We start from the raw sequence: 25,928 nt of genomic DNA, 5'->3' as shown, positions 1-25,928 counted from the left end.
ATCCACGCCTGTCCACTCTCTCCTGGCAGTGCTAAATAATGCTGGATATTATAAAGGTCAAGGGGACGCAAAGGAGGTGACTGAGAACTGACCACATAGACATATGCACGGGATGCACACTTACAGAAGAACTGAACCCTCGAAAACTCTTTGAATGAAATGCAAACTATTTCATTTGTAGGATCCCCAAAATTTCCATTTTTGTGCAGCTGTTAAAAGTATGCCCTGAATTGAATCAAGGTGGGGAACACATAAAAACCTGCTGTTCATACTAACTATAGAGCACCCACAATCTTCAAACCCACCACTCATTCAATTCTTGTACTCAGTGTGGGAGCTAAACACACACATATACGCACATGTGCGTGCACATGCATGAACACACGAACACACACACACACACACACACACACACACACACACACACACACACAAGCAAGCCACTGAGTATTGTAAAGGAAAACTTTAAATGAGTGAACCTGCAACCCCCTGGTCACAGGTACATCACTTCTAGTTCCTGGGGTAGCAGAGAAGCAGGCCAGATCTTTGAATTTGAAGACTTCTCTTCTAGAAGAACATGCACATCACACATTTACATGGGTTCACTCGAAAGAGGGCAGGCTTACAGGTTTAAAAAGAAGAGAGGGTGATTTGAATGTCACAATACTGATTCAAAACTGAAATGGAAGACAGTTTCTCCCCTAGAATACCTTAGGGTTTTTTCAGAGTCCTTTTCCATAAAAGGAATATACTTGAAACACATCCCAGTCAGGTGAGATGAGATTGCTAAAATACATATAGAACTTAGAAAAAAAAAAAAAAAAGGTCCAAACAGAGTCAATGAAGTCGTTCAAGTTCTACCGTTTTACCTCTGCTTGCGGTCCTCCTTGCCTACTGCATAACTGCAAGGAACTTGCTTTCTTCTGCTAGGGAGGTCAGCAAAGAACTCATATCCCCGATAGCCATGTTGGTGGTACCCATGGACAGGGACGGGAATGGGAGGGATGCCCGTGGTGTGGTGAGACGGGAGGAGCTATGGGAAAGGTTCTGAATGATACTTGGGCTCAAGGCCCCTGACATTAGGCTGGTATGGTCCCCATCGTCTATGATGGCATCAAAATCGATCTGCACACCTTCTAGGTCATGACTATCAAAGCTGTCAACTGTGCTTGTCACTTGGTTAGCACCTGGGGAAAGTAACTCCGAGTTTTCAGTGTCAGTCCCCTGGAGCAGGCAGTTGGCATCTGAAAGGGAAAAGGAGGCAGCTTTCCGGTCTTGCTGACTGAAGCCCACGGTTTGGTCATAGAACTGACCAGAGTAATTCTGCACATTCGAGCAGAGCTGCTGGGCCTGCCCTTGTGCCTCCATCTTGATGCTGCTCACCCTGCTCGTCTGACTCACATCGCTGAGCTGTCCTTGTTGCAGGGTGAGGCTGCCCCTCGGCATTGCCTGGCGCCTGCTGCCCCCATAGCTGGCACAGGGCTGGTAGCCCCTGACCACTGCCATGCTCGATGGCTGGTTGCTGTTGTCCTGAGTCCCTGGCAGGCAGCTCTCTGTCCCTTGATAGATGTTGATATGTGAGGTAGGAGCGACCTGCCCTAGGATCTGCTGACCAGGGCGGCTGGTGCCCTGGTGTTGCATGCTGCTGCTGAGTAGCTGGTGGGCGATGTATCCCTGTCCCATCTGATCTTGGGTTTGTATGCCATTCACTGTGTTGCCAGCTAATTCATTTGGTGCTGAGGACAATCCAAAATCTAGCAGACCCCCGTTCTCTTGCAAGGTGTTGCCTTTCAGCTTGGACCCTTGGATCCCCGCACCGCAGGCACTGTCTAGCACGCTAGAAGCCAGTGGCTGCCTGCTGAGCTGGCTCCCATACTGCTGGGTCTTATAGGGCTGTTCGTGGAAAGCATTTCCATTGGCGCCAGGTCCATCCCCGCCGTGGATCACAAAGTGCTCTGGGCCATTGTAGGTACTGCCGTTCTCCCCGAGGGTCTGATATCCTCCGGCTGGGCCAGTCCCAGCCTTCCATGGATTCTGCGGGTGGACCACCATATTGTTGTATAACCCGAAGGCTCGAGCCTGCTGTACGGTAGGACGCTGACCACACTTCAGCTTAGAGGAAGACAGGTCAGAGCTTCCAGAACTGACCTCGTTCCACTGGATGGGCAAATCGGTTTTGCTGCCCTCAGAGCAGGGCTGCTCCAGAGCCGGGTACTGCTGGCCAACATGGCTGTCTGGCAGCCCTGGTAGGTCCAAGTCCTCTGGCCCATGGGCTACTTTGCTATCTTCAGAGATGGCACTCTGTAACTGTTGCCCATACCCTGTTTGGTTCTGGGAATTTAAATACTGTACCACGTCATCTGGCAGGAAATCTTCATCATTCAAGTTGGCATCAGCATCCATGGTCAGGGCCTCCAGGGCAACATTTTCTGTGATACTGGGAGGACAAGGAGATGCTTGGAAGTACCGGGGCTGCTGGCTGCTCTCTGGCCGGGTATAATTTTGCAGCACTAGGCCACGCTTTTCTATCGACGGAGGCAAACTTGGAGGATTGAAGCTGTTGAGGCTGCTGAAGCGTTGAACCCTGGGAAGTGACATGTTCTCGGAGACTGTCCTGACAGGGTCGCTGGCTCTCCTTACACTGTTTGCTAGCGCATCGTGAGGCAGCAGGTGACGCCGGCTGTATGCTTGGCCCCCTCCATCACTGCACCTCCGAGGAGGATGGACTGGAGGCAGGGTCACCCCTGAGTCCCTGCCTTCCCCAAGCAAGGCCATCCTGGTCTTCAGGCTCAGCCTTTCCATGTGGGGCAGGGGCGTAGGTGGTGGACCGCCAGTGGCAGCAGCGTACTTGGCCTTGAGGCGGTACTGCTGCACAGGCGTGAGGCTGAGCAGACTGGGCAGTCCATCACCCTGGCTGGCCTCGCTGGACCTCCGTGAGGCATCTGTGGAGATAGGGTCGTAAGAGTCAGCCACACTCACGTTCTGGGGTCGCCCTTCAGCCTGTGATGCCTCACTGGACCTGCGGCTGGAAAAGCAGGGGGAGATGCCTGAGGATCTGCGGCTGCTCAAGTAGGCAGAGCTGATGGTGCTGGTGTTGCTGTCCCTCCTGTTGAGTGTGTTCAGCACCGTGAAGTCTACACCAGACAGGTCACTTCTGCTCGGGAGAAGGGTCCCAGGCCCACCTGAACTATAGTTGTTATTGGACTGTGTGCCTGGAGGGAGGTACAGAGGGAGGAGAGGAAAAGAGACGTACAGTTAAGAATGTCTTAAATTAGGTGCGACATTTCCCCCAAGCATTCGACTAGCTTGTATTTCCTTGAACTGGGCAAACAGATCAAATTCTCTTGGTTTTATGTTTTGGAAACTAGAGTTGGGCACTAACCACAAATGCACCTATTGCTGAGTTTTTTTTTTTTTTTCTTGTCCCGCTGGAATTCGTACAGTTACAATTTCTCTATCAAAATCTGAGTCCAGCGGGGTGGTGGAGGTGCACGCCTTTAATGCCACCACTCGGGAGGCAGAGGCAGGCTGGTCTACAGAGCAAGTTCCAGGGCAGGATCTATGTGAGTTCGAGGCCAGCCTGGTCTACAGAGCAAGTTCCAGAGCAGGCTCCAAAGCCACACAGGGAAACCCTGTCTTGCAAAACAAAACAAAAAAACCCAAAAAACAAAAACAACAGCAACAAACCCCCCCAAAAAATAAAAAAAAATCCTTTACATTTTTAATTCCAGTATTACTCTGTTATTATTTCCAAAATATGGACCATCCAGCAAAGCAATGTAAATGGTTCAACATTAACACAGATAGGATCTAGCGTAAGTTTAGGATCTGTGAAGAAAGTAACACATATAAAACTAAGGGCTCCAGGTCCTCTCGGCATGTGCTGGCCACACATAAAGGAAAAGAACCGTCTCATGCGGACAGACATGTGGTCTAAGGTGGAACTTACCATTCCCTATGAGAGGAGACACCGCAGGGGCTTTGGAAGGTAGAATAGGGTTCAGTCTTGGAAACATTCCATTCACTTGTTTTAGCCTTTCAAGTTTGATGTGCTCCATCCATTTGGTCCCTGCCGGGTTTCTCCTGGCTTGCAAAGCAAGGGCTGTGGTTGCCGTGGAAATGGTCGAGTCCATGATTGGGGTTTCATCAATGGCACTGAGGTCGGCTACACTACCTCCATCCGTCAGAGGAAGCTCGAGCCCACTGTTGGAATAGTTGCTGATGGGGGACTGTTGGCTGCTGCATGAAGACTGACCACCAGGGCTTGGCTGAGATGTCTATGGGGCCAAGGAAGAAGGAACAACATGATATCAGGAACGGTAGAGGAAAGGAAGCCAAAATGACAGCTCATGCAAGCCAAGACCTCCATGTTATCAGTGGGTTAAATGAGAAGAAAAAATTATGTGCTGGTGGATGAAGTAGCCTTTGGGCCAAGATGATAATGGCCCACCAGGCTGATGCACCAGGGAGGTGATGGATGGTAGAAGATGCTAGATGAGATGTGATCATGGTTATCAGCCATGGGATCCTGTTCCAAATGTCAACTGTGCAGACATATTTCCTCATTTTCAACTCTATCTCCGGGACAGTATTTTTGGGCAAATTTTATCACCACCCACCACAGCAGTTTCTTTAGTAGATAATGGAATCAATTATTAAGGGCTGTTACTGGAAATTAATGTAAATCTCAGAGAGCACCTAAGCATAAAGATCTGATAAAGTTAAAGATGAGGTAAGATGCTTTAGTATTTATTGTTTCAATGGGTTTCATCACACATACAGGGGATGCTCCATAGGGCACATTATCTCCTTCCAACAAGGGTCCTCTAGACTCTTCAGAGTGGGTTTTCAAATTATTCTATCTTTTTCCTCCCTGCCATATTCTCCTGATATTATAGACCTTCAGGCAGGGCTCGGTCAAGGCCGCTGTAATAAGTAAATCATCAATCACTGTGCTTCTGTCATACTCAGAAGGGAAGAAAGGCTGCAATGGATAGTGGTCCTGAGTTTATATAATGATTTTACTGATTCCTCTCTTAGTGTGTTCTCCAAATCCTAACCAAGTGGACATTGAAAGGAAATTATGTAACTATTCGAAACTTAATCTGACTGACTAGTCTCATACAAAGAAAGTCCATGCCAGGGCTTCCGGGATAGCAGGTGAAAAGCCTGAGCATCTCAGGGTCTGGGAAGCACCATGAGAATAGAGCTATAGCACACAGCATAGTTGGTACACTGCACAACCATCTATGTAAGGCTGCTTCACATCTTTGTGAGAACAAGAAAAGTAATGTTCAGAGAAGTTCAGTGGCCAGTGAAAATCACAAAGTTTAGACTCCCCCAAATGGCTCATCTGTGCTCCTGCAGTACCCTCTCAGGGATCCGATAAAAACTGGAGCCACTAACAGCAAGTCAAAGACTCACTCAGGTATTCTCAGGTGCGTTGTACAATGCTGTGAAGAAGGTAATCATTCAGGTAACTCTCTCTCTCTGGGGATCCCTTTAGCTTTATTTATTGCTTTCACAGCATATAAATCTGAGCAAATACATACTTTCTTAGCAACGCCACATGATACAGTAACTTCACCCTGGGCAACCAAGTAGAGCTAAGAAGATATGGAAATCTGATCACAAGTATGCAAATTTTTGCTCAAGTTTTTTGCCTCAGAAAAGTCTTGAGGCACCAACTCTTCTTATGGTACTGAGAGTTTTTACAGCTTTGGGTAACTTATTCTTTGGCAGTACAGACAAGAGTATATAAGTACATGGCTCTGTGGATAGGAGTATGCTCACACACTTCCAGAGAGCATGTAAAAGGCCAGGGCACTACTTATATGCACTCTGACAACTGAATGGAGGTAAAGTTGCTAATAAATTTATCTAAGTCTTCTTCAAATTAAACAGTATAAGTCTGGTCTCACACTTGAATTTATGCTATTCAGGACAGCAATTAAGCAGACTTTGGGAACAACTGCTTAGTTGGCCCAGTGTGATTTATTATGAAAAATAATAAATAATAGGAAAAAGTAACCATGAGTTTCATCATCTGACTTCCCATTTTCACATGCTATGGTCAAAGGCACAGAGCTGAGTAATGTTCACTAATGATAGAACAAAGCCGTAAGAACGAAAGAAAAACGAAATGGGAAGAAAACTTGCATGTTAAAATGAAAACAAAACAAAACAAAAAAGAATAGAGAAGCCAAAATTCCCTCACCTTATTACCCACTGTCCTTAGGAAGTGAGAACAAGACATTTGGGAGCAATAGACAGAAGAGGTGTTGCATTAATAAGAAAAAAGAAGAAAGAATTTAATTTATAGCATGATAACCAAATTAAAGACATGTTTCAAAAGAAATAATATTAGAAATGTAACACAATGTTCTTTAATAAATGTCTACGAAGGCACCTGGTATTTTTAAATGTGTGTATGTACACACAGCATCTATCATGGATGTGCCACCCCATAGTTTACCTTGAGGAACTTCAATTTTGTCACCTGTAAATATGCGGTGTAGTCTTTATCTCTTCGAGTACGAGTCTTACAATTTGTTTGTAAATGTTCACATGTCAAGTCATTTTGAGATAAACTGCTATAAATAGTTACTTAGCAGTGGGAGGTATTGTGGTTTGAGGTGACATAGAAACCATCTCCACTGTTACCAACCTGCACTGTAATGCCTAATACTAGAGCTGCTGACACAGGTGACACAGGAGGGGCAGCTCAGACCCAAAATAACCACACAGAAACTATATTATTTAAAACACCGCTTGGCCCATTAGCTCTAGCTTCTTATTGGCTAACACGTATATTTTAATTTAACCCATTTCTAGGGATCTGTGTATTGCCATGTGGCTGTGGCTCATCGGATAAAGTTCCCAGCCTCTGTCTCAGGCAGGGCTACATGGCTTCTCCCTAACTCCTCCTTCTTTCTCGCAGCATTCAGTTTAGTTCTCCCCCCCCCCACCTCTATTCCCTGCACAGTTTCTTTATTAGCCAATGGAATTCACATCATACAGAGGGAAATCCCACATCAGTCACCCACTAATTTTGCCCTTGGCCTCGTAACCCTTTGCTCTAGCAAGTTCCACAACTGGCACCTCTCCTCTCCCTCCCCTTTCCAGGATTCACTTGCTCCCCCTGGTCTGAGCGCGGAACTCTGTCCTCATGGCTTCTGCCCTCAGAGCCCACTGGCAATTCTCCTTCTCTAGAAGGCTTTTATGTGTCTATGCCCCATCATCTGAATTGCACTTGTCTTTCAATCTATGTACCCCACTGAACTGTACGCAAGCCTCCAAAGAACATCTCCTTCAGCGTATTCACTCTGGGGTCACTAGGGCAAGGAAGACAGAAAACATATTTGTAGAAAGGCTTATTAAGGAATGATTTTCTATAGAGTAGCCACATGGAGGAGACTGCCAGCCATGTCTGTCTGCCACAAGTGGGACAGCTCCAGAGGAGTTTTGACAGTCAGGTAGGAATCTTAGAAACTCCTTCTGAGCAAAGTTATTGTCTAAGCAGATTAGCTTCAAGAGAGCAATCTCAATCACTGGGCTCCTGACCCTCAAATCACAGGGGCAAGATACAATAAAGAGGGGCTGTGTTGTCCCCTGACACGCTCAGTTGGATTTTTCTCAATGAGCCTGATCAGCTCTGGGAGAACAGGAGAGTGAATGACATACCATGGGCTTCTCGGCCTTGACCGTCTTCACCTGGAGGCATTCTTCCCGCTTTGAGGTAGTGTTGCTCAACTCCTTCTGCTCACCAAAGGCTCCCTGAGTCGGCCGGCCGGGGGACCGGGACTGTGAGTGGCTGCCAGAATCTCTCGGCGGCGGAGGCCGAGGGTGCATGTCTCCACGTTGCTTCTTGGTGACATGAGCCTCGGGACCATGTACAGTCTTCACATGTTTCCGGAGAGAGCTGGGGTCTGTGTAACGCTTGGTGCAGCCGGGGATTTTGCATACATAGGGTTTCTATCAAATGCCACAAAAAATGAATTGTCGACGGATGGTTATAAAAAGCGATTACGACTTAGTAGTTGTTCATTACAATTCTAATTCTTTCAAAACCACTTCTAGAGCATTCAGACACCTTTCAGGTCTAACGACTTAGAAAGGCTATTTGGACGGTGCTCGGTGTCCATAGAATCTAGCTTAATAGGGTATTCTTTCAGGGAGCCACGAAAGCGGTAAAAGTGTATAAATTGCCTTTACATTGTTGGAAGCGTTTATGCTCAGGGAGGAAGTATCACGGCTCTCCATCTATTGATGAGGATAATGGCAGGAGGCTTACAAGAAGATGGTATCAGGACAATTTTATACATCTTGCAGGAGACAGTTTGTATGAAAAATTTTTTTTTTTATCTTATCTTGGTTCTGAGATCTAACATTTTTTTTTTTTTGCTTGGCAAATGTGCTATTTGTACACAGGTATTATAATAATAAGACATAAAATCAAATGCCCAGAGCTGTCCTCATGCTGTTTCACTAATATGTGCTCCTTTGGGTAGCATCACAACTCTTTGGTGTTCAGAGCTAAAAATGCCCAAAATTTTAGAACCTGGTCTCTAAAGATGCAGCCTCATTATAGACCATTCGCACACCCTTTCCACACGTTTCTCAGGGCTGGGGAATGGTTTACAGAAAACCAGGACTTCCAGTCTGCTCTTCTGACTTTCCACATCTGCACATGATGTAACTATTTCATGTTAGTTGGTGATCATGCCTCCTGATATAGTTACAAACACGGGATGTTTATAACTAAATATTCATATAGATCACAGAACTCTTCCTTTGTTCTGTACCAGTGCCAGACTTCCAAAATGATACAATTATGGGGTGTTGCTATGACTGAAGTCAGCTCTGCCTGCCCAAGGGCTCTATGTACACGAACTCAACCGGTTTCAGACGGAACACTAAATTCACACCCGTAGTGTGAAAATCTTACACTTGTAATGCTCACGAACAGATACTTTTCTTCCTGTTGCTATTCCCTAAACAACAGAGCAACTATTTATGCGGCATTTACACCGTATTGGGCATTAGAAGTAATCTAAAATGAGAGCTTATTTATGAATATTGCAGCATTTTAGTGAAGCGGCCTGTACATTCTCTGATTCGGATGTATGTAGGGGTCCTGGGCATGATCTCCTGCTGAATGCCATGAAGGCCCTATGTACCTCCCTCTCTGTGTACCAGAACGAAAGCTAGTATATAAGAAATCATCATAAAAGCATGATTAAAATAATGTATCTCTAATCCTTGATAAAGACCCTGTCTTGTAGAATGCATGTCTAAAAGATGACCCTTTTCCACTAAAAGCCCAAGGCCAGACTGAGTGCTGAGATTTTGTAATGTAGAGAAGTGAAGATTTCGAACATTATCCTGAGAGACTTCACCTGCGAATGTAAGATTCAGTTGGGCAGAACTGATTCCATTAACTATAAATTATGTCTACTCAGGAGCTCTGCGATTGCCGCATATACATGATGAAACGAAAGTACAGGATTCCATGCATTAGGGCCAGAAGAATGGCTCTGACAGTCAGTGCCATTACCTTTAGGTGTTTGTGCATCAACCCTGTGCTTGCTCAGGGCACCGATGGGACAGGCTGTTCCATCAGCAGAGTGCATGAGGTAGATATGTGGGCACGGGAGAGAGGCACATGGAGGAGGCACAGGAAATACTGGAAGAGCTGCTCTTCCTAGACACACATGCATGTGAATATCAAGACTAGTCTGGAAATGAGGACAGGCTGATGTGCAATGACCATGGAGAAGTTCGTCAGAACGAGCATTTTCAAGAGCAATGACGCCCATCAGCACGCCTGTAACCATGTACCCCTGCATATGAACATGACGTTAGTTATCTACGGAAATCCACAAGAACACGGATTCTGGAAGTTTATGCTTTAAAATGAAATCCGTAAACACAACTGTGTAGTCGAACCTTGAAATTAGGTGATAGCGATGAAATGCAATGACGGCCATGACAAATGGCAGACTTGCTGAGCGGTCTGCTTTTCATGTCCTGGGTTTTTAACTTCTGACATGATTGCTACCATTTTGTCTTGCACACTCAGGTACCATTGGAGAGGTGTCAATGCATTTTCTCCTGACTACAGAATTTATTTATTTATTTACCTACTTATTTATTTTTAATAAAAAGACAAGTTTTTCTTTACAGCCCACATTAGCCTTAGCCTACCAGGTGCTGCGATTATAGGGTTAAGCCACTTCCCAGCTAGATTTTTCTTACCAAACATCAAATGAGTCCTACTATATGCAAGATTCCCTGTACACAAAGATATGTAATCTTGATAAATACAATAATCTCTCATTTAATGTTTTATAAGCTCTATACAGAATCTTCTTTCCTGGCAGGGAAAAAAAATCACACCATGCAATTATTTACAGTATAAAGTGTGATACCTAAAAGATGCAATGAAGACTCCTCTTTTGGTTGGGATGATGAGGGGTCAGTTGTTAAAATCTGTGTTTAACTCCCAGCTCATGGGTACATAAGGTGCTTGCAACTGTGCATGACCCAAAGTAAGCACCTGCTCAATGGAGCCGTCATTATGAGGAAGCACTTTAGTTAGGTCTTGAAAATGGAGAGTTAAGATTTTGATGAATAAAAACAGGGACAAGGAGACACCAAAATGAAGGGTCGCTAGCAAAGGTTCTGCTCAGGAGAAGTCAGACTTGAGCATGGACATAAACGTAGCTTCAGGAAGAATGTAAATCACATGACCTGGATGGGGAGTCCTTCCAGAGGTCACTGCTACATAGCCCCTGAAGACACAAGGACCAAGTCAGGGACAGAGATGTGCTGTGATCGCTTTCACGTATGGGAATTACTCCCTGGGTCGACCCTGTTGAATTCTTTGCTATACCTAGCATGGCAAAAGTGCTCGATACATAACTAGCTATCAATCTATGCTCAGCAAAAAGATGAAGGCACAAGAGAATAAGTCAATGCAAGTGAGTATCGGGGCTTGTCTAGGATGGGCGACTGCAAGAGCCTGGGTTTCCAGCTCAAGTCTAACCCTGCAGATGTGAAACTGCCCCGTACTCATACTCAAAGCCAAATCGGGAACCATTTTTTTTTATTTTAAGCATTTATCAGTAATCTGGGGCTAATTACCTAAGAATAATAGCAATACAATAAATCAACTACTACGATGAGGCTTCGCTCCCTGTGTCTTAAATACCTGCCTTACGTATCAGCTGGGCCACTAAGACTATCTTCCAAAAGCCTCTGGGATCTAGAATGGAATCTAAAGTCTATACGCTTTATTTACGCTGTTTGCTTCCCGGAAATAAGTTTAGAACGATGCGCGTGACGATACCTCTGTCTCCAAGACAGAGTGTGAGCTTTCAGCAGTGAGCTCTCACCTGCTGGTGGGATGCCTCTGAGTCTATTTAGTCAGAGTCCAACTTTGCATGGATTTGGGCTTCCATGGCCAAGCAGGCAGGCTGATTTACAAGTTAAATGCTACTACTGTCTGGCCAGTAGGTGGCAGTTCCAAGCAACAGGAAACTAAATTCCCAAAGGGTTTTTTTTATAAAATTTCCTCTTCATCTGCATCAAGGTCCACACAGGGTCCATGCCTGAGGCCCCAAATGTTCACTTGCAGGGTCAGAGCCCACTCATAGTGAGAACAGCCCGGAGAAAATAAAACAGAGCACACCTCCTTTACCATGTGTATTCCACAAGAAGGCTCATTGTTTCTGCCTGGAGCCCTGGAGCCTTGGAGGAGGCTTACCTCATTGGAATGCGTTCTGTTTTGGTGCTTGGCCCGATCTGAAGCATTGGAGAAAGCCTTGTTGCAGCCCTCGTGCTCACAGACGTATGGCTTCTCTCCAGTGTGGGATCTCAAGTGCGTTTTCAGGTTTTCTAGTCTCGAGTAGGCTTTTGTGCAACCTTCAAACTGAGGACAACAGGTAAATCTGGACCACTCTACACAATAGCAGCTGCAGCTAGTGCTTAACCCCCTATCCAAGTGGATAAAAACTTGACCTTTCAAGGGTCAGCAGCTTTTCAAAACTGTGGAACAAAAACTCCACTAAACTCTGCATTTATTGGGATTCAGATGTGGCTTGGGGCCTTGAAGACAAAGCATTGTCAGTGCCTGTAAAACTCCTGAAGGCTTTTTTTTCTTTCCTATTTTTTTTTAATAGACAGCTCAATGTGGACAATGAATTTCATTATCTGTTCATTGATCTCCTCCAATTCCCACTGATTTCAGATTCAGCACAAAGTTCATTAATATGGCTTTGTGTCTATACAAAGCCATGGAATTTGATCATGTTTGTAAAGGGCCTTTAAGATGTAAAGTACCAGGGCTGTGCAGTGCTCAGAGCACCTCCTGAGAGAAAGTGCGGCCCACTCCAGAGGCTTACACTCTATTCCTGAGACTGAGCAAGGAGGAAGAATTCAGAGCCAAGGGCAGCTGGATATGCATTACTCGAAGGCTTGGGATGAGAAGCGGCTTGAGTTTTCTCAAATTTTAGAATATATACATCCACATTTTGAGACACCACAGAGACAGACAATGCACTCATTTATGTTTTATATATACCATATGCAACCGACTAATAATAATGTGGTACAATAGTTTCAGTGCACCTGTGTGGTGACTGCAAGTGGCTGCAAATGTTGTAAGTGGGGCCTTTTACCTGGAACATTATGTTAGCATCCAGACCTTATAAGTAGGACTGAAGTGTTCTCCCATGAGCTACATCCCAAACCTATTATCTTGAGTTTTGTTTTCGATAAAGAATGCTCAATTTAGGGCCTTTAAAATGGGTTAAAGTGCATGCTGTGTACACCTGACTACATGAGTTTGATACCCGAAGCCCATATAAGAAAGAGTACAAGGAGAGAATCAGCTCCACTACATACACAGATAATGAATTAAACTGAAAAACACATCAACGCTGTGCTTTGTCCTGTAGTGTGCAGAACTGGTGGGGGGAGGGGGCATACGGCAGACACAGAAGCCATGAGCACAAGAAGCCAGCCACCTTATGCCCACTTGCCACAATGCAGAGATGTCCTGTCTAAAGCTCAGCTTCGGGACACTTGACATAGACAGTGCGCCATCTCTCTCCTCACTACCGCCTAAACTACCCTTGCAGGACCTGGGGTCATCAGCCTGCAGAACCCGAGGATACTACAGAAGACCTGCAGAGGGAAGCGTCACACTCGCCTGTGTGAGGGGACACTGAGGATGCACAAGCGTGTACTCACTGTGCACTTGTGAGGCTTCTCGCCCGTATGTCTTCTCATGTGCACAACCAGCATGTACTGGGCTTTGAAGGGTTTCTGCTCTCTTGAACAATCAAGCCAACGACACACAAACTCCTTCTTTTCGCCATGAATGTGGTCATTGTTGATATGCTGAGGTTGAGGAAAAGAGAAAGAAAATCAGAGCGTATTAGTCCATTCTCAACGCCACAAAAGAAAGTGAAACAGTGTTCAACTTTTTAAGCCTCGAAGACACATGAACAGCTTCACGACATCACAATTTAAAAAACATCGAGTACATATATTTTTAAGATAGACTTGCTGATGCTAACTGAGTAGCCAGTTTGGGCAACACTACTGTAGGCTTGGCATCCAGAAAAATTACTTGATACTGAAATCTGAAAAGCACAGGTTCAAGCCTGAGTTGCACACCGTGTGTGTAAAACAGGGTGAGCTGCTCTGTGCCCTCTGTTCTCCACTGGTCCTCTGCACAGGAGTGTGGCTGTTCTTTCACTTATGTACATGTATGTGTAAGGACCAGGAACACACATGCTCCGGGATTCCATAACAAGGCCTAAGAAAAAAGAGCATTGGCTGAGACGGGGACAATCTCTTCCTGAAAAATAAGCACAGAGAACCAGGCGCTAGGGAAGACAGTCTGTGACAGTCGCCCGATGACTTGTCGTTTCTCAGCCATTTTTTCCATCCCCCTGTAGAATTAATATTAATAGGGTAAGTTTTTTCTCAGATTATTATGTCCATGGCTGTTTCCTTTGCTCATATGTGTGCATACTCTGTGGGTGCCTGGTATCTGAAGATCAGAGAGAAAACCAGGTCTGTTGTGGGGCTGAGAACCAAAGAATTCGGGTCCTCTGTAAGAACCACAATGCTAGTGGTTCCCTTCCTAATGCTCTAACCCTTTAATATGGTTCCTTTTGTGGTGAACCCCAATCAAGGCTTTAAGGCCAGCTCTAATCTACATCTTTAGAAGGATATGTAGCCAGGTAGCGGTAATGCACACCTTTAATCCCAGCACTTTGGGAAGCAGAGGCGGGTGGATCTCCGCGAGTTCAAGGCCAGCCTGGTCTACAAAGCAAGTTCTAGGATAGCCAGGACTGTTACACAGAGAAACCATGTCTCAAAAAAAAAAAAAAAAAGTAAATAATAGAAGGACATCTGAAGTGCCTTCTGACAGGGGACATGAAAAACCTACAACAATATCTGCTGAGGTGTAAGGGAGCTCTCCAGATACAACCACACTGGACTTACCTGAAGTGCCAGTGGCACACGCTGGCAGTGCCAGGACTTGGGAGCCTGAGTGGAAACACTGCCAATTGAAAACTAGACTAGATCACACAGCGAGGCCTTAATTCAACACCACAATGAATTAAGTCGTTCTTTAGTAGGTTTAGTACACGACTCAAATGTCCAGTTCTAGACTACCAGGGAGATTTTTATCCTGTTTTTATTCTCTGGCCAAGCTATGTTGTATTTGCCTCATTTTAAGGCTACCAAGTACACATTTTCAAATAAACAGATATGCATCTTTTGGAATTCATCTAGTAATTACAGTTCTCATGAGTTCTGTTGGAGTGGCGACACAACATTTGATATGTGCCTCTGACTGCTCCAGCTTGGAGACCTAATGGTAATTTTCTGCCACCAGAATGGGGCCTTTTTGATTATTCTTCTAGGTAGCTGATTGCCTGAGGATAGAAAAATTTGCATGGAAAAAATAGTTTTCTGTGTTGTTTCTAGAAGTTAGAGCTGGATAAAGGCAGAGAAGTCACTGCCTTCCTTTCCTTGAGCAGGGGTTGAACACATGACGAACTGCCAACACTGAGCAGCACGGGACAGTACACACGGAGACAATCTTATCATGTGGGACAGTGTGCAGAAGACCAGTGTGACAGCAGAACTGTTTTCCTGCTGGACTTCCTATCATCGACCTAGGAGCGGTATCCTAGACATTATAGCTGTGCACGTAACCCACGAAGATGTGCATCCTGCAAGAGACAGTCTAGTCAATCACACTGGCCTGCAAACTGCCGAGGACGATCGCAGGGTGTGGCCCAAAGACTTCTGAAATAAAGTCTTTCCGAGAGAAAAATAGACTAGTACATAGGACTGCAACATGAAATTGCTATTGTTTCAGTTTTCTCCAGTTACTGGAAATTAACAAATTGACTCTTGTCATAAAATTCAGGGAAAGAAGGTGGGGGACATGGGAGGAAGAAAAGCAATGGAGGGAGGCAGGTGAAATACAGAGAGAGGAAAGACTGCCACTGGAACAGGCTCTAAGTTTCATATACTCATCCACAGACTGTGTCCTGGTGCTTGGCAGTTATACAGTGTTTGCTGAGTTTACCTGATCTATGCATAAAGAAAACAGTACGAGCAAAAGGCGCTGCCCTGAACACTTGTTTATCTTAAAGCAGCTCGGCTTCACCTGGTATTTGATGCATAGTATTTTGTTACAATTACTCTTAAGAATTAAAAAAAGATCTTAAAGACACCCAGGCATGGTCTACTCTTTCCCGGGGGGAAGCCAAGGGATACAGAGATGGCAATGACTTTGCCCTCGCATGCCTTCAGGGTGGTGTGCAGTAAGCCTTCTGCAGCAGGCCCAGAGATGGGGACCGAGGCAGACATAATTCCCGCCCTAAGGAAATTACAGTCTCCTGGAGGAAAACAGGTAATAACTTAAATTACTGTATAATTACAGCTGTGATAAGCATTATGAAGGGAAAGAATGGGTTTCATAAAAACACATAACGGGTCTGAGATCAGTGCGCCACATCAGGGATCAGGGGTCAGTTCAAATGAAACCGCATTGAAAACAGAACCTGAAGGCTGAATGAAGCCCCTCTAGTGTGCAGGTCAGGCTGAGCATGGAGACAGGGGGAAGCCTACGGCAGACAAACGACACAGAAGCGCTCACTGCAGGTTATATCTTGATGTCTTTGAGGATGGTGGTGACCTCCACCGACAGGAGCTTCCCATGGGTTATTGGGGACACTGCTGAGATGGTCAGGCATGGTCTAGCTGGCCAGGGCTTACAAAAATAAATAAATAAAAAAGCAACAGGCTTTTTCAAGTCTCCAGCAAGGTTGCGGGGCTGTACCCAAACAACACAGGCCTTGCATGCCTACCCCCATAGAGGATAAAATAACTGGAACCGCTCAAGGAGCCACCTGAGCAGCGGCGGGGGTGCCAAGTGTGGGTGAAGGATAATGAATGCTCACCTTCCTCTGTCCTGCTGACCCATCAGAACCGTCCATGAGCCGTCTCCTGAGGCAACCTGGGACCTAGCACTTTTGTATGACGTGAAAGAGCAAGGAAAACAGCCGTCTAGCTCCCCATAGACATTCCCTGCAGGTGACAGGGAGAGGATGGCTCTGGAATGGGTCTAAGCTGGACACGCTAGGTACTGAAAGTGGCCAGGAAGTTAAGAATCTGTATACAATAGCATGGAGAGCTTTGTCTCTGAGCAGGGAGACCCAGCAGCAAGCAAAGGAGTACAGTTGTAGGGAACGGCAACTATGTGCTTGCTTAGTCTGAGGGGCATGCCCAACTGAGCATGCTGTCATCTCTATATGGGAGGGGCAAGGACGATTTGTGCTGGCTAATTAAAACTCCAAATTCTGCAAGACTAGCTTCTTGGGATTGTCTCCTTACCCCAGTCTCAATATGTTTTATAATATTTCTGAAACTGTTCTTAAATTCAAACTTAATAGATTACACTTTGTGAGTGTGTGTGTGTGTGTGTGTGTGTGTGTGTAAGAAATTCCAACCATCTATGAGGAAAGTGAACAGACTCTTCTCAGAAGGCGTAGTCAGTTACCATAAAGAAATAAAGAGGCATCTCTCTGACCATGTAAGATTTTCAAATGTGTTTAACACTTTGGAGGTTTTAAAGATCTAGGAATTAATTATTAATAAAAATTCTAAGGAATCGTAACAAACCCCATGTGGTTGTAAGGTTTAAATGGTTACTTTCCTTTGAGAGTACCGGGTCTCTGTTGCTGTCAGTCACATGAGCACTCAGATGGACAGAAAGACACTGGTGACCTCAGTAGCACACCGTGTGCCCTGGGCAGATCATTTGCCAATTCTGGCCTTAATGATCTCATCTGTAAAAGCGTAGTGACAAATTTACATATATAAGGGGCTAGCAGGCTTTTCCTGTATAAAGCCAGGCAGAAATACCAAGCTCTGTGCTAAAAGTACGTCTGTCACTAGGTACAGACTCAGCGAGGACAGGAGCTGGTTACTTACAGATGTCAGAAATTCGCAGAGGTCAAAAATATTTCTTAACGTTTTCTTTTTAGCTGTTTAAAGCCATCGAAATGAGCCTAGCTGATATGCTCAGCTCAAGGCCCCCACCCCACACAGCAAACCAGGCAGTGGTCTAGATCTGACCCATAAACCCGTCATTTGCTTGCCCCCCAATGAGATAATTTTTGAAGGCTTCCTTCTTATAATAATATTTGACAGTTTATTTCTCAAACATGAAAAAGCATAAGCAGAAAGAAATAGGTTTCAAGCTAAAGAAAAGAATCAAGAAAGGAATAAAAACTAGGTTGCTAGTGAAAAAGAAAAAGGAAAAGAAAAAAAAAGTGTCCATGAAAGGGAGGGGGTTCAGCCACAAACACCTCAGTATATGCATCATTTTTCTGGGTTTGGGTCAAAAGTGCACTCATTTCTCTCTCTAAAAACCCAAGGTCACTGAGAGTAACACACAATGAATAGACAATTGACAGTGAACAGGCAGACTGATTCCCTGTGATGCTGGCCTGAAAGTCAATGGCTGTGAGTTTATTTGTGGTTTCGCTGAAAACGTGACTTCCCAACAGTGACAATGTTAATCAAATATATAAATAATTTAATTGAAGGAAAAATAATGCATGATTAAATTCTAAACTAATCCAACACTACGACATGCAATTTGCCAGAGGCCCAAGAACCAGAAAGAGATAGATGGTATAAATTACAAGGCTGTGTATGGGAACCACTCTAAATGTTCCCTGTCTGAATAAACAGGGGACACGGGCAGCAGCACACTCCCAACAAAAGCCAAGTCCAATGATGGGGCTTCCAGTTGGAACCACATCTGGCCGAGGCTATGGTAGTTGATGAAATTAACGTAACCTGCATAGTGATCAAACTAAGAGTCAGTATTTACCGACTGTGACCATGCCTTTGGCAGAATGAGGCAAGGCCCATAATTCCATCTTCCCCACTCTGGTCTGCGATAGCCTAGAGAAAGGCAGAACTCAATAGCTTGCTTGCCGATGGGAGAAGTGGAAGGCAGCTCTTTACTTCAAGGGATTCTCTTTGGGAAGCTCTGCCCCACTTGTCAACCAAAGAGACTTGGAGAGGGGCAGAAGAGAGACCTGAAGGGAGAGGGAAGAGGAAGCTTTTCTTCTCCTTAGCAGCAGCAGAATGGAAGCCCACAATGGGCTTCACTGAGCTAATCAGGGTCCTTTCTTCTTGCTTCATTATGTGCGTGAGTTCCAAGCAGGCCGTTTTCCTAACCTCCAGCTGAAACACACATGTGGCCCAGCCACTCTGGGTGCTCGCACAGCCTTGCATAAAGCTGCTATTCAATCAGTTCACGAAGCTTGGAGGTGCGTTCTGCTTTTGTTCTGCCTCCCTCTCTCTTGGCCAGATTCAATTTCCACTTGGTAAGCACGGCTCCCTAGATAAGTAGGCTCCGTTCTTAGTAACTCCTTGAGAGGGGAGGCTATTGCGCTCTTCAGAACGTTCACTCATCCCACCTACTGCCGAGGGTGACTCACTGATCAGGAGGCAAACACTGGCTGCCTCCCAAGTCTGTTTTCTCTAGCCGGCAGGATCCAGACAGCAAGGAGCGAATTCCTCCCGCTGATGCCCTGAAACAATCCCTGCTAAGCACACCCAGAAGCAGCAACAGCGAGACAGGCAAACCTCGAGCCCTGAAAACAACAGCCAGCATCATTCTGTCTTTGGCACTTATCTACTGTGCTGGTCTTCCCATCACTACCTGTTTCCCAAACAACACAGATTCCACGGAGCTAAAAGGCCCTCACATGTGTGTTGTCAGGATTTCCACAGTACCAGGTATATATGAAAGCATACAATATGATCCTTCTGCACAAGTGCATGTGATTCTGTTTCCCCCACACACATAGATTGATGGATGTGATAGACACAGTAGCGGTCCATGAATACATACTAAAGAAAGTGGAGCAGTACCATGGGCCTGAAGTTCTCAGGCTCCACAGTCTCTTGCTGTGGCTGGAACACATACTCTCCCTTAGTTTTGCCTACTGTCAATGCTCTGGCCACACATTTTGTATCTAGAGCCACCAACATGCCGTTCAGATGTCACGATCACATTATATATGGAACCCATGGCAGCTGCCCTGCCTCAGCCTCCAGCGAGCAGCTGTGAGTCATCATACTTTGCCCCATGACTCTATTTTCAAAGGAAGGAGTAAAACAGAAACATCTACAACAGAATGCCAAACTGGAACTATCTGATGCCTCCCGACTCTTCCCACGGCCAGACGAGCTCATGAATGAGGCTGCTGGGAAGAGACGCTAGCATCACGCCTCAGGTTTGGTGAAGAACTGTACCCGGGGGACAGGGATGGGGGGGGCGGGGTTCTATCTGGCATAAGGTGAAGCATAAAGAATTAAGCGATCTTAAGAAAAAAATTCAATCTGAACTTGTTTCCTGGGTTTATGTGTCTATTATCTCTTGGTTTAGGTTCCCAGAGATATCTGTGGAAAGGAGGGAAAGGAGAAAGTGATTTAGACTTCATTAAAATTTAATTCACAGTAAAACCAGAATGGGAGAGAGATAGAAATGATTTACCTAAAAGAAAAGCAAATTCCCTGAGAATTCCTCCCACTTTACATCTGAGCTCAGCTGACATCTTCTCGCGAGCATTACTTGATAGATAAGCAGTATTTCTGAAAAGTTCTATGACTGTCATGGCTTGGATTATGTTAGGGACACACTGTGATTGGATTCCTTAAAGCATTAAGAAGCAGAAATAGAAAAACGGCGCAAATCACACACTATCAGGGCTGAAATAGGCCGTATATATCAATATGCACTTTAATTTTAGATAAACAAAATAATTTAAATTGTTTTGGTGGCACCTGTCAATCTTTCAAACAGATTACTTGAGAAGCTGCAGCAGCCTGCTGTGGGAGGGGTCTTCTCCAAAGACTTCCCAGAACGACTGCTACAGTTCTAGCTGGCTAATAAAAATTCTGACTCACCCGTAGCTGTTTGACACTCTACAAAACCAATCAGGAAAACATCAAGAACTTAAAAACAGCATTAAAAAAATTTTTTTAAAGAAATTTCCAATTTCTGGTCTGTGAACATTAAGTATTAGGTGAGAACAAGAGATCTGTGCTTACTGGTTAGAAATGAATGAATGAGTCCCCACTGGCATGTGTCTAGCACAATTATGCAAGATAATCATTTCTTTTATGGGTTAAAGAAGGCAAAGTTATTCAACATGGTGAACATCATCTATGAATGAGGGGCTCTGCGTTAAGAATGGAAATGAATGGGATTAAAAGACAAATCCCAACTCACTCCCTGCAAACCAAGACCGAGGCGAGCTGGATACACATTCCATGGAAGCAAGAACCCATGATCATTCACTGGTGTAGGAGTTTTTTCCGTTTGTGTGTTGCTATCATTGGACAATGGATAAAGAATCTGCCTTGGCCTTTTGATAGGACAGAACTTAGGTAGGCGGAGTAGACAGAACTGCATGCTGGGAAGAAGGACAGAGAGATAGCCGCCCTGCATCTCCTGCCTGAGACGGACGCTAGTTAGAATCTTGCCAGTAAGCCATAGTCACGTGGCAATACACAGATTAATAGAAATGGATTAAATTAAGATGTAAGAATTAGCCAATAAGGAGATAGAGATCATGGGCCAGGCAGTGTTTAAATGAATACAGTTTCTGTGTGATTATTTTGGGTGTAAGATAGCCGAGGGCTGGGATGAAAAGCAGCCCGCTCCTCCTGTTACAATTCACAGGTAGAATCTAAGTGGACAAGGAAGAGTAAGGTTCTGGGGCCAGCATTACGGCACAGATGCACGCTGGAGACACGCTGAGTGAAAGAAGCTACAGAGCAAAGCTCAAACAGTTCAAGGTAACCCCGTCACCCACCAGGCTAAGTAGATCTACGAGGAATGAAAGCAGATGGCTACCTGTGGGTGGGATCCACGCAGAAAACTGAGAGCTATGGGGTGATAAAATGGATTCAACAGACAAAATTGCTGTGTGTTTTAAATGGGTGAATTACACGGTGTGTTTATTACATCTCAGTAAAGATATCATCCACTTACAAAGGAAAAAAAATCACAAAAATCTACTCTGTGACAAAATCTGAGGAGGATGTGAGGAAGCAGGAAAAGCAGCAGCAGAAAGAGTAGGTGGTATGTGACTTCCCGAGAGCTTCTCTTCTGTAGAGCCCAGGGGCTGACGAGCGGCTTTCCACACAAGCTCAAGGCTCCATGATGCCACCAACCTAGCCCTGTTCTCCCATAGGAAGAGCTGAAGAAAAACATTTTGAAGACAGTATTTCCTGCTGGATTCCATAAGGGACTCAGAGAGAGAGAGAGAGAGAGAGAGAGAGAGAGAGAGAGAGAGAGAGAGAGAGAGAGAGAGAGAGAGAGAACCTAGAAACTGCATGGGAATCACATCATGCTTGTTTTTTTTTTTTTTTAATTTATTTCCCTTCCACATCATGAGGAAAAATGGAAGGGAAATTTTAAACTTGAGTTGCTAACAAAGTCAACCCCAAATTATCACAAACTAACACCAGTTCCAACTGAGAATATGAAATAATGCACAGTTAGAAAAAACAGGCCCCCTCTACTCCACACTACACCCAAGCACGGTGAATGCAGAATCCCACAGGCTGCTTGCTGTTGCTTCAAATCATGAGATATCCAGGGAGGTATCAACCTGTATAATATAATATATTATAATATAATAATATATAAAATATAACATATTATATATTTATAATTATATAAATATATAATATAATATATATAATATAACATATAATAAAAGTTTTGTATTTGATCCTCTATCTTCATTCTAAGAATGCCTAGATTCACACAGAGCAATAGTTACTGATGTAAATCTGCTAAGGACCCAGGACTTCCTTCTCTAAAACTGTGAGTCCTACCTAGTTTACTGAAACATATCCATCACTCTTCTCGCTCACAGCTCAATAAGGAGACTGGTCTACAAGACATTTTCAATTTCCTAGCCAGGCATTGTGGAGAGCGCCTGTAATTCCAGCTCCTGGAAGGCTGCGGCAGGAGGACTGGAAGTCTGAGGCCATTTTGGGTTACACAGTGAGAATGTATCACAAAACAACAATATAATAACAACAATAACTTTTAAAACATAAAAAACTTTCAGTTTCTGTTCTGGAAGGGCCGATATCCAAATACAATTAAGATGCTATGGAAACATTTGACCTGCTTACTGCAGAGTACTGGGCACATACCTACCCACACCCTATCCTCTTTCTTTGTTATAGGTAGGAAGACAAAACCACAAACTCTTTTAAAGCAAAACTGATCTGGGCTTTGTAGCACGATTAATAAAAACCCAGAGACAGATATTGGGGTTCAATCTGAAGGTCAGAAAAGCCAAACAGACAGCCACTGACTGGCTCTTACCTCTACCTGAGTTTGAAATGGCGATCTTGCCTCCAGGAATCTCAGAAAGAGACTGTGCCTGAGAGCTGTTTCCTCCCATCTTATATTCCTCTCTGGTGCTGGGATTAAAGGTGAGAACCACTACTGCCCGGTTTCTATGGCAAACTAGTGTGGTTACTGGGATTAAAGGTGTATGTCACCACTGCCTGGTCTGTAAGGCTGACCAGTGACGCTGTTGGACTCGCTGATCTTCAGGCAAGTTTTATTTATTAAAATACAAATGAAATATAACTTAACTACACCCCCCCAAAAGAGCCAGCATAACCTTGAAAGAGTTGAAGAGTACTCTTGAATACCACAGATTAGATGGAAAAGAATACTCTATCTGCAGGAAGGAGAAAAGTATTAACTGTATCATCATGGAAATGATAAGTAACTTAGAAAATCCATCTTCTGAAAGGATCATCTATTTCATCTCTTTACAGCAAACAAAGCAAGCAGGCACATGGTTTCCACCCTGAACTACAGCTATAGGAGAGGTGGAAGAAAGGCCTCCCTTCTGTTCCCCAGCCGCTTCTCGGTTCAGCTCCAAAAGAGGACAGCAAAACAGCCAAAAAATGCAACCTCTCCCAGGAACTGGAAGAACTCATCATTCACTTGTGTGGATCATGCCCAGAAATGCAGCGTGTCTAGGAAGCATTACCAAACCTGGACACCATGTGTATGCCAAGGTCGAGTTTTCAGAAGCATGACAGTGTCCTGGAGTATTAAAATCCTCCTACACTGTGTGGCTTTCTCCACCAACAGGAATGGTGACTGGAGTTTCTCTATATATGGCTTCCATATATCTACTGAAATAATTCTTATTTTGTTATAAAACTTTGAAAAGTTGGAAAGTCATAAAATAATTTACAATAGCACTTCTTAGATTTTAAATTTTAAAGTGCTTCTTATTCTCTCTCTCATACACACATACAGACACACACACTAGCTCTAAGAATGGAGAACATTCATACATTATGCCTTCTTGAATACAAAAACAGCTACAAACTTTAACTCTTTGAAATGCAAGATGCTAAGCCTTCCATTATCTAAAAGTGCACAAAATGTTAACTAACCTTTATTTTATGACCCCAGGAATCCACATAGAGCTAGGCATGCAGGCACTCATGAGAAGGTTAACACAGAGCACATTATGAGAAAACGAACAATTTAAACATAAATGGAAAAAAGTAAGAATGAGCTTTTAACAGGCAGCTGGCCTTTTGCAGTGCTCTATAAACCCAGGCTTTCTCTACCATACTGAGTTCTGATTCTGGACACTATGACCACCAGCCCTTGAGCTCACACACCAGTGTAAATGTTCTCTATCCTAGTCTGATCATTGAAAGATTTGTTAAAATTGCAACAGGTTTTGAATCATCTAGTTCTAATAGTTAAGGAAAAGTCAAGAATTCTGTCCTTTTTAAGGGGTGGGCATGAGAGAGAGGGAAGAAGGAAGAGAGGGAGGGAAGGAGGGAGGGAGGGAGGGAGGGAGAGGGAGAGAGAGGGAGAGAGAGAGAGAGAGAGAGAGAGAGAGAGAGAGAGAGAGAGAGACGGAGAGAGATTGCTCACAAGCACCTCTACAGGGATATGGGAACAAGAGGACAATGATGTTTTCCTCTACTGCTTTGAAAAAGGATCTTTCATAGAATCAGATACTTTTGTTCGGGTGAGGCCAGCTAATCAGCAAGCTCCTGGTATCTACCTGTCTACGCCGTTCTGCAGTTATAGACACATACAGCCATAACTGGCTTTTCATATGAGTACTGGGGGGATCCAAACACAGCAAGTACTCATATACACTAAGCTATCTCCTCAGCCCAATAATTTGAAAAGCAAAATTATTTAGAGAGGAGGTTGAAAGTCATTTTCAAAAGTCATAGACCAAGCACATTCCTGGACAGTATTCTTCCTAAAAGTGGTCTGTCAATCACGTTGCTGAAAGAGTCTCACACGGGAAAGTGTTGGGAAAAGATTTAGCAGTTAATAAAAGTGTGTGTGTGTGTGTGTGTGTGTGTGTGTACAGGAGGATGGCAGTGACTGATGACAGAAACAGATACATCTTATAAATGACTATTTGGAACCTCCCACCTCTCCCATTGTGTTGACTCATTCTCTCACTACTAACTCCGTGTTTATTTAGGGCACACCAGTTATATTCTAAGCACTGAAGAGGCACGATGAAATAAGACACGCCCACTGGATCTCACCAGAGACCGGCTACTGGGATGCAGGAAGGAATGCTGCCTAAAAATTAGCCTTTGCATCAGACACCCATGCTCTGCAAGTAAACATTAAGACACTTGGGTGAATACACGGTTCCTTTCCCCATGAGAAATGAGCATGCTTACTGAGCAGAGCTACGCAGGTTCATGTCATTAAATCAAGGGGTCAGGAAGATCCCGGGACTCTATGCCACACACGCTTTTTACCACATAGGAATCTTAATCTTAGCATTTTCCAGTCATCTTTTTGACCAATCACTCCTAAATGTTTCAGTCTGTTAGTACTGTTATATCCAAGTAATCCTTAAGTAATGTAAGTACCAACTTCATCATTAGACTATAATTTTCTATACCACCCTAGCAGAAGTCAAAGTTTATGGGAGGGGTTCAAGTTTAGCCATCAGTCTATGTGCACTAACTGTGTGTTGTGGACAATAAAAATGAGTACAGAAAAAGTATGAGATGATACTTGAAGTGAACAAGTAATCCAAGCGGGAAATGTGCAAACAAAATGTGTGTGTGTGTGTGTGTGTGTGTGTGTGTGTGTGTGAATTCAGAGTAAAGAGAGAAACACATCGTAGAAGGGAAAGAGATAGAGTCTCACATCAAAAAGAGCTCAGTATGCCAGGAAGTGATGTCAAGGATAATGTGAAGGAGTGTGAGTGAGGAGTGTGTGTGTGTGTGTGTGTGTGTGTGTGTGTGTGTGTGTGTGT

The 25,928-nt window shown here is 44.4% G+C and overlaps 1 protein-coding gene across 3 annotated transcripts in view; it reads right to left on the bottom strand.

The window, feature by feature from the left end:
- Positions 1-396: 396 nt before the first annotated feature.
- Gli3 (GLI family zinc finger 3) overlaps positions 397-25,928 on the bottom strand; it is a 259,955-nt gene continuing 234,423 nt past the window's right edge. For all 3 annotated transcript variants that reach the window (XM_026788360.1, XM_005365443.3, XM_026788361.1), the window contains 5 exons: positions 13,255-13,404; positions 11,768-11,932; positions 7,684-7,974; positions 3,950-4,277; positions 397-3,212 (listed from right to left, as the gene is read on the bottom strand). In XM_026788360.1, coding sequence (XP_026644161.1) covers positions 892-3,212; positions 3,950-4,277; positions 7,684-7,974; positions 11,768-11,932; positions 13,255-13,404 — 3,255 coding nt within the window. In that variant the 3' untranslated portion in view covers positions 397-891. The remainder of the gene's footprint in view (positions 3,213-3,949; positions 4,278-7,683; positions 7,975-11,767; positions 11,933-13,254; positions 13,405-25,928) is intronic.

The sequence above is a fragment of the Microtus ochrogaster genome, unplaced genomic scaffold (genome assembly GCF_000317375.1).
Source record: "Microtus ochrogaster isolate Prairie Vole_2 unplaced genomic scaffold, MicOch1.0 UNK2, whole genome shotgun sequence".
Classification (NCBI taxonomy): Eukaryota; Metazoa; Chordata; class Mammalia; order Rodentia; family Cricetidae; genus Microtus; species Microtus ochrogaster.
Note: the sequence above shows the minus strand (reverse complement) of the source record. Positions and strands in the feature narration are given on the sequence as shown.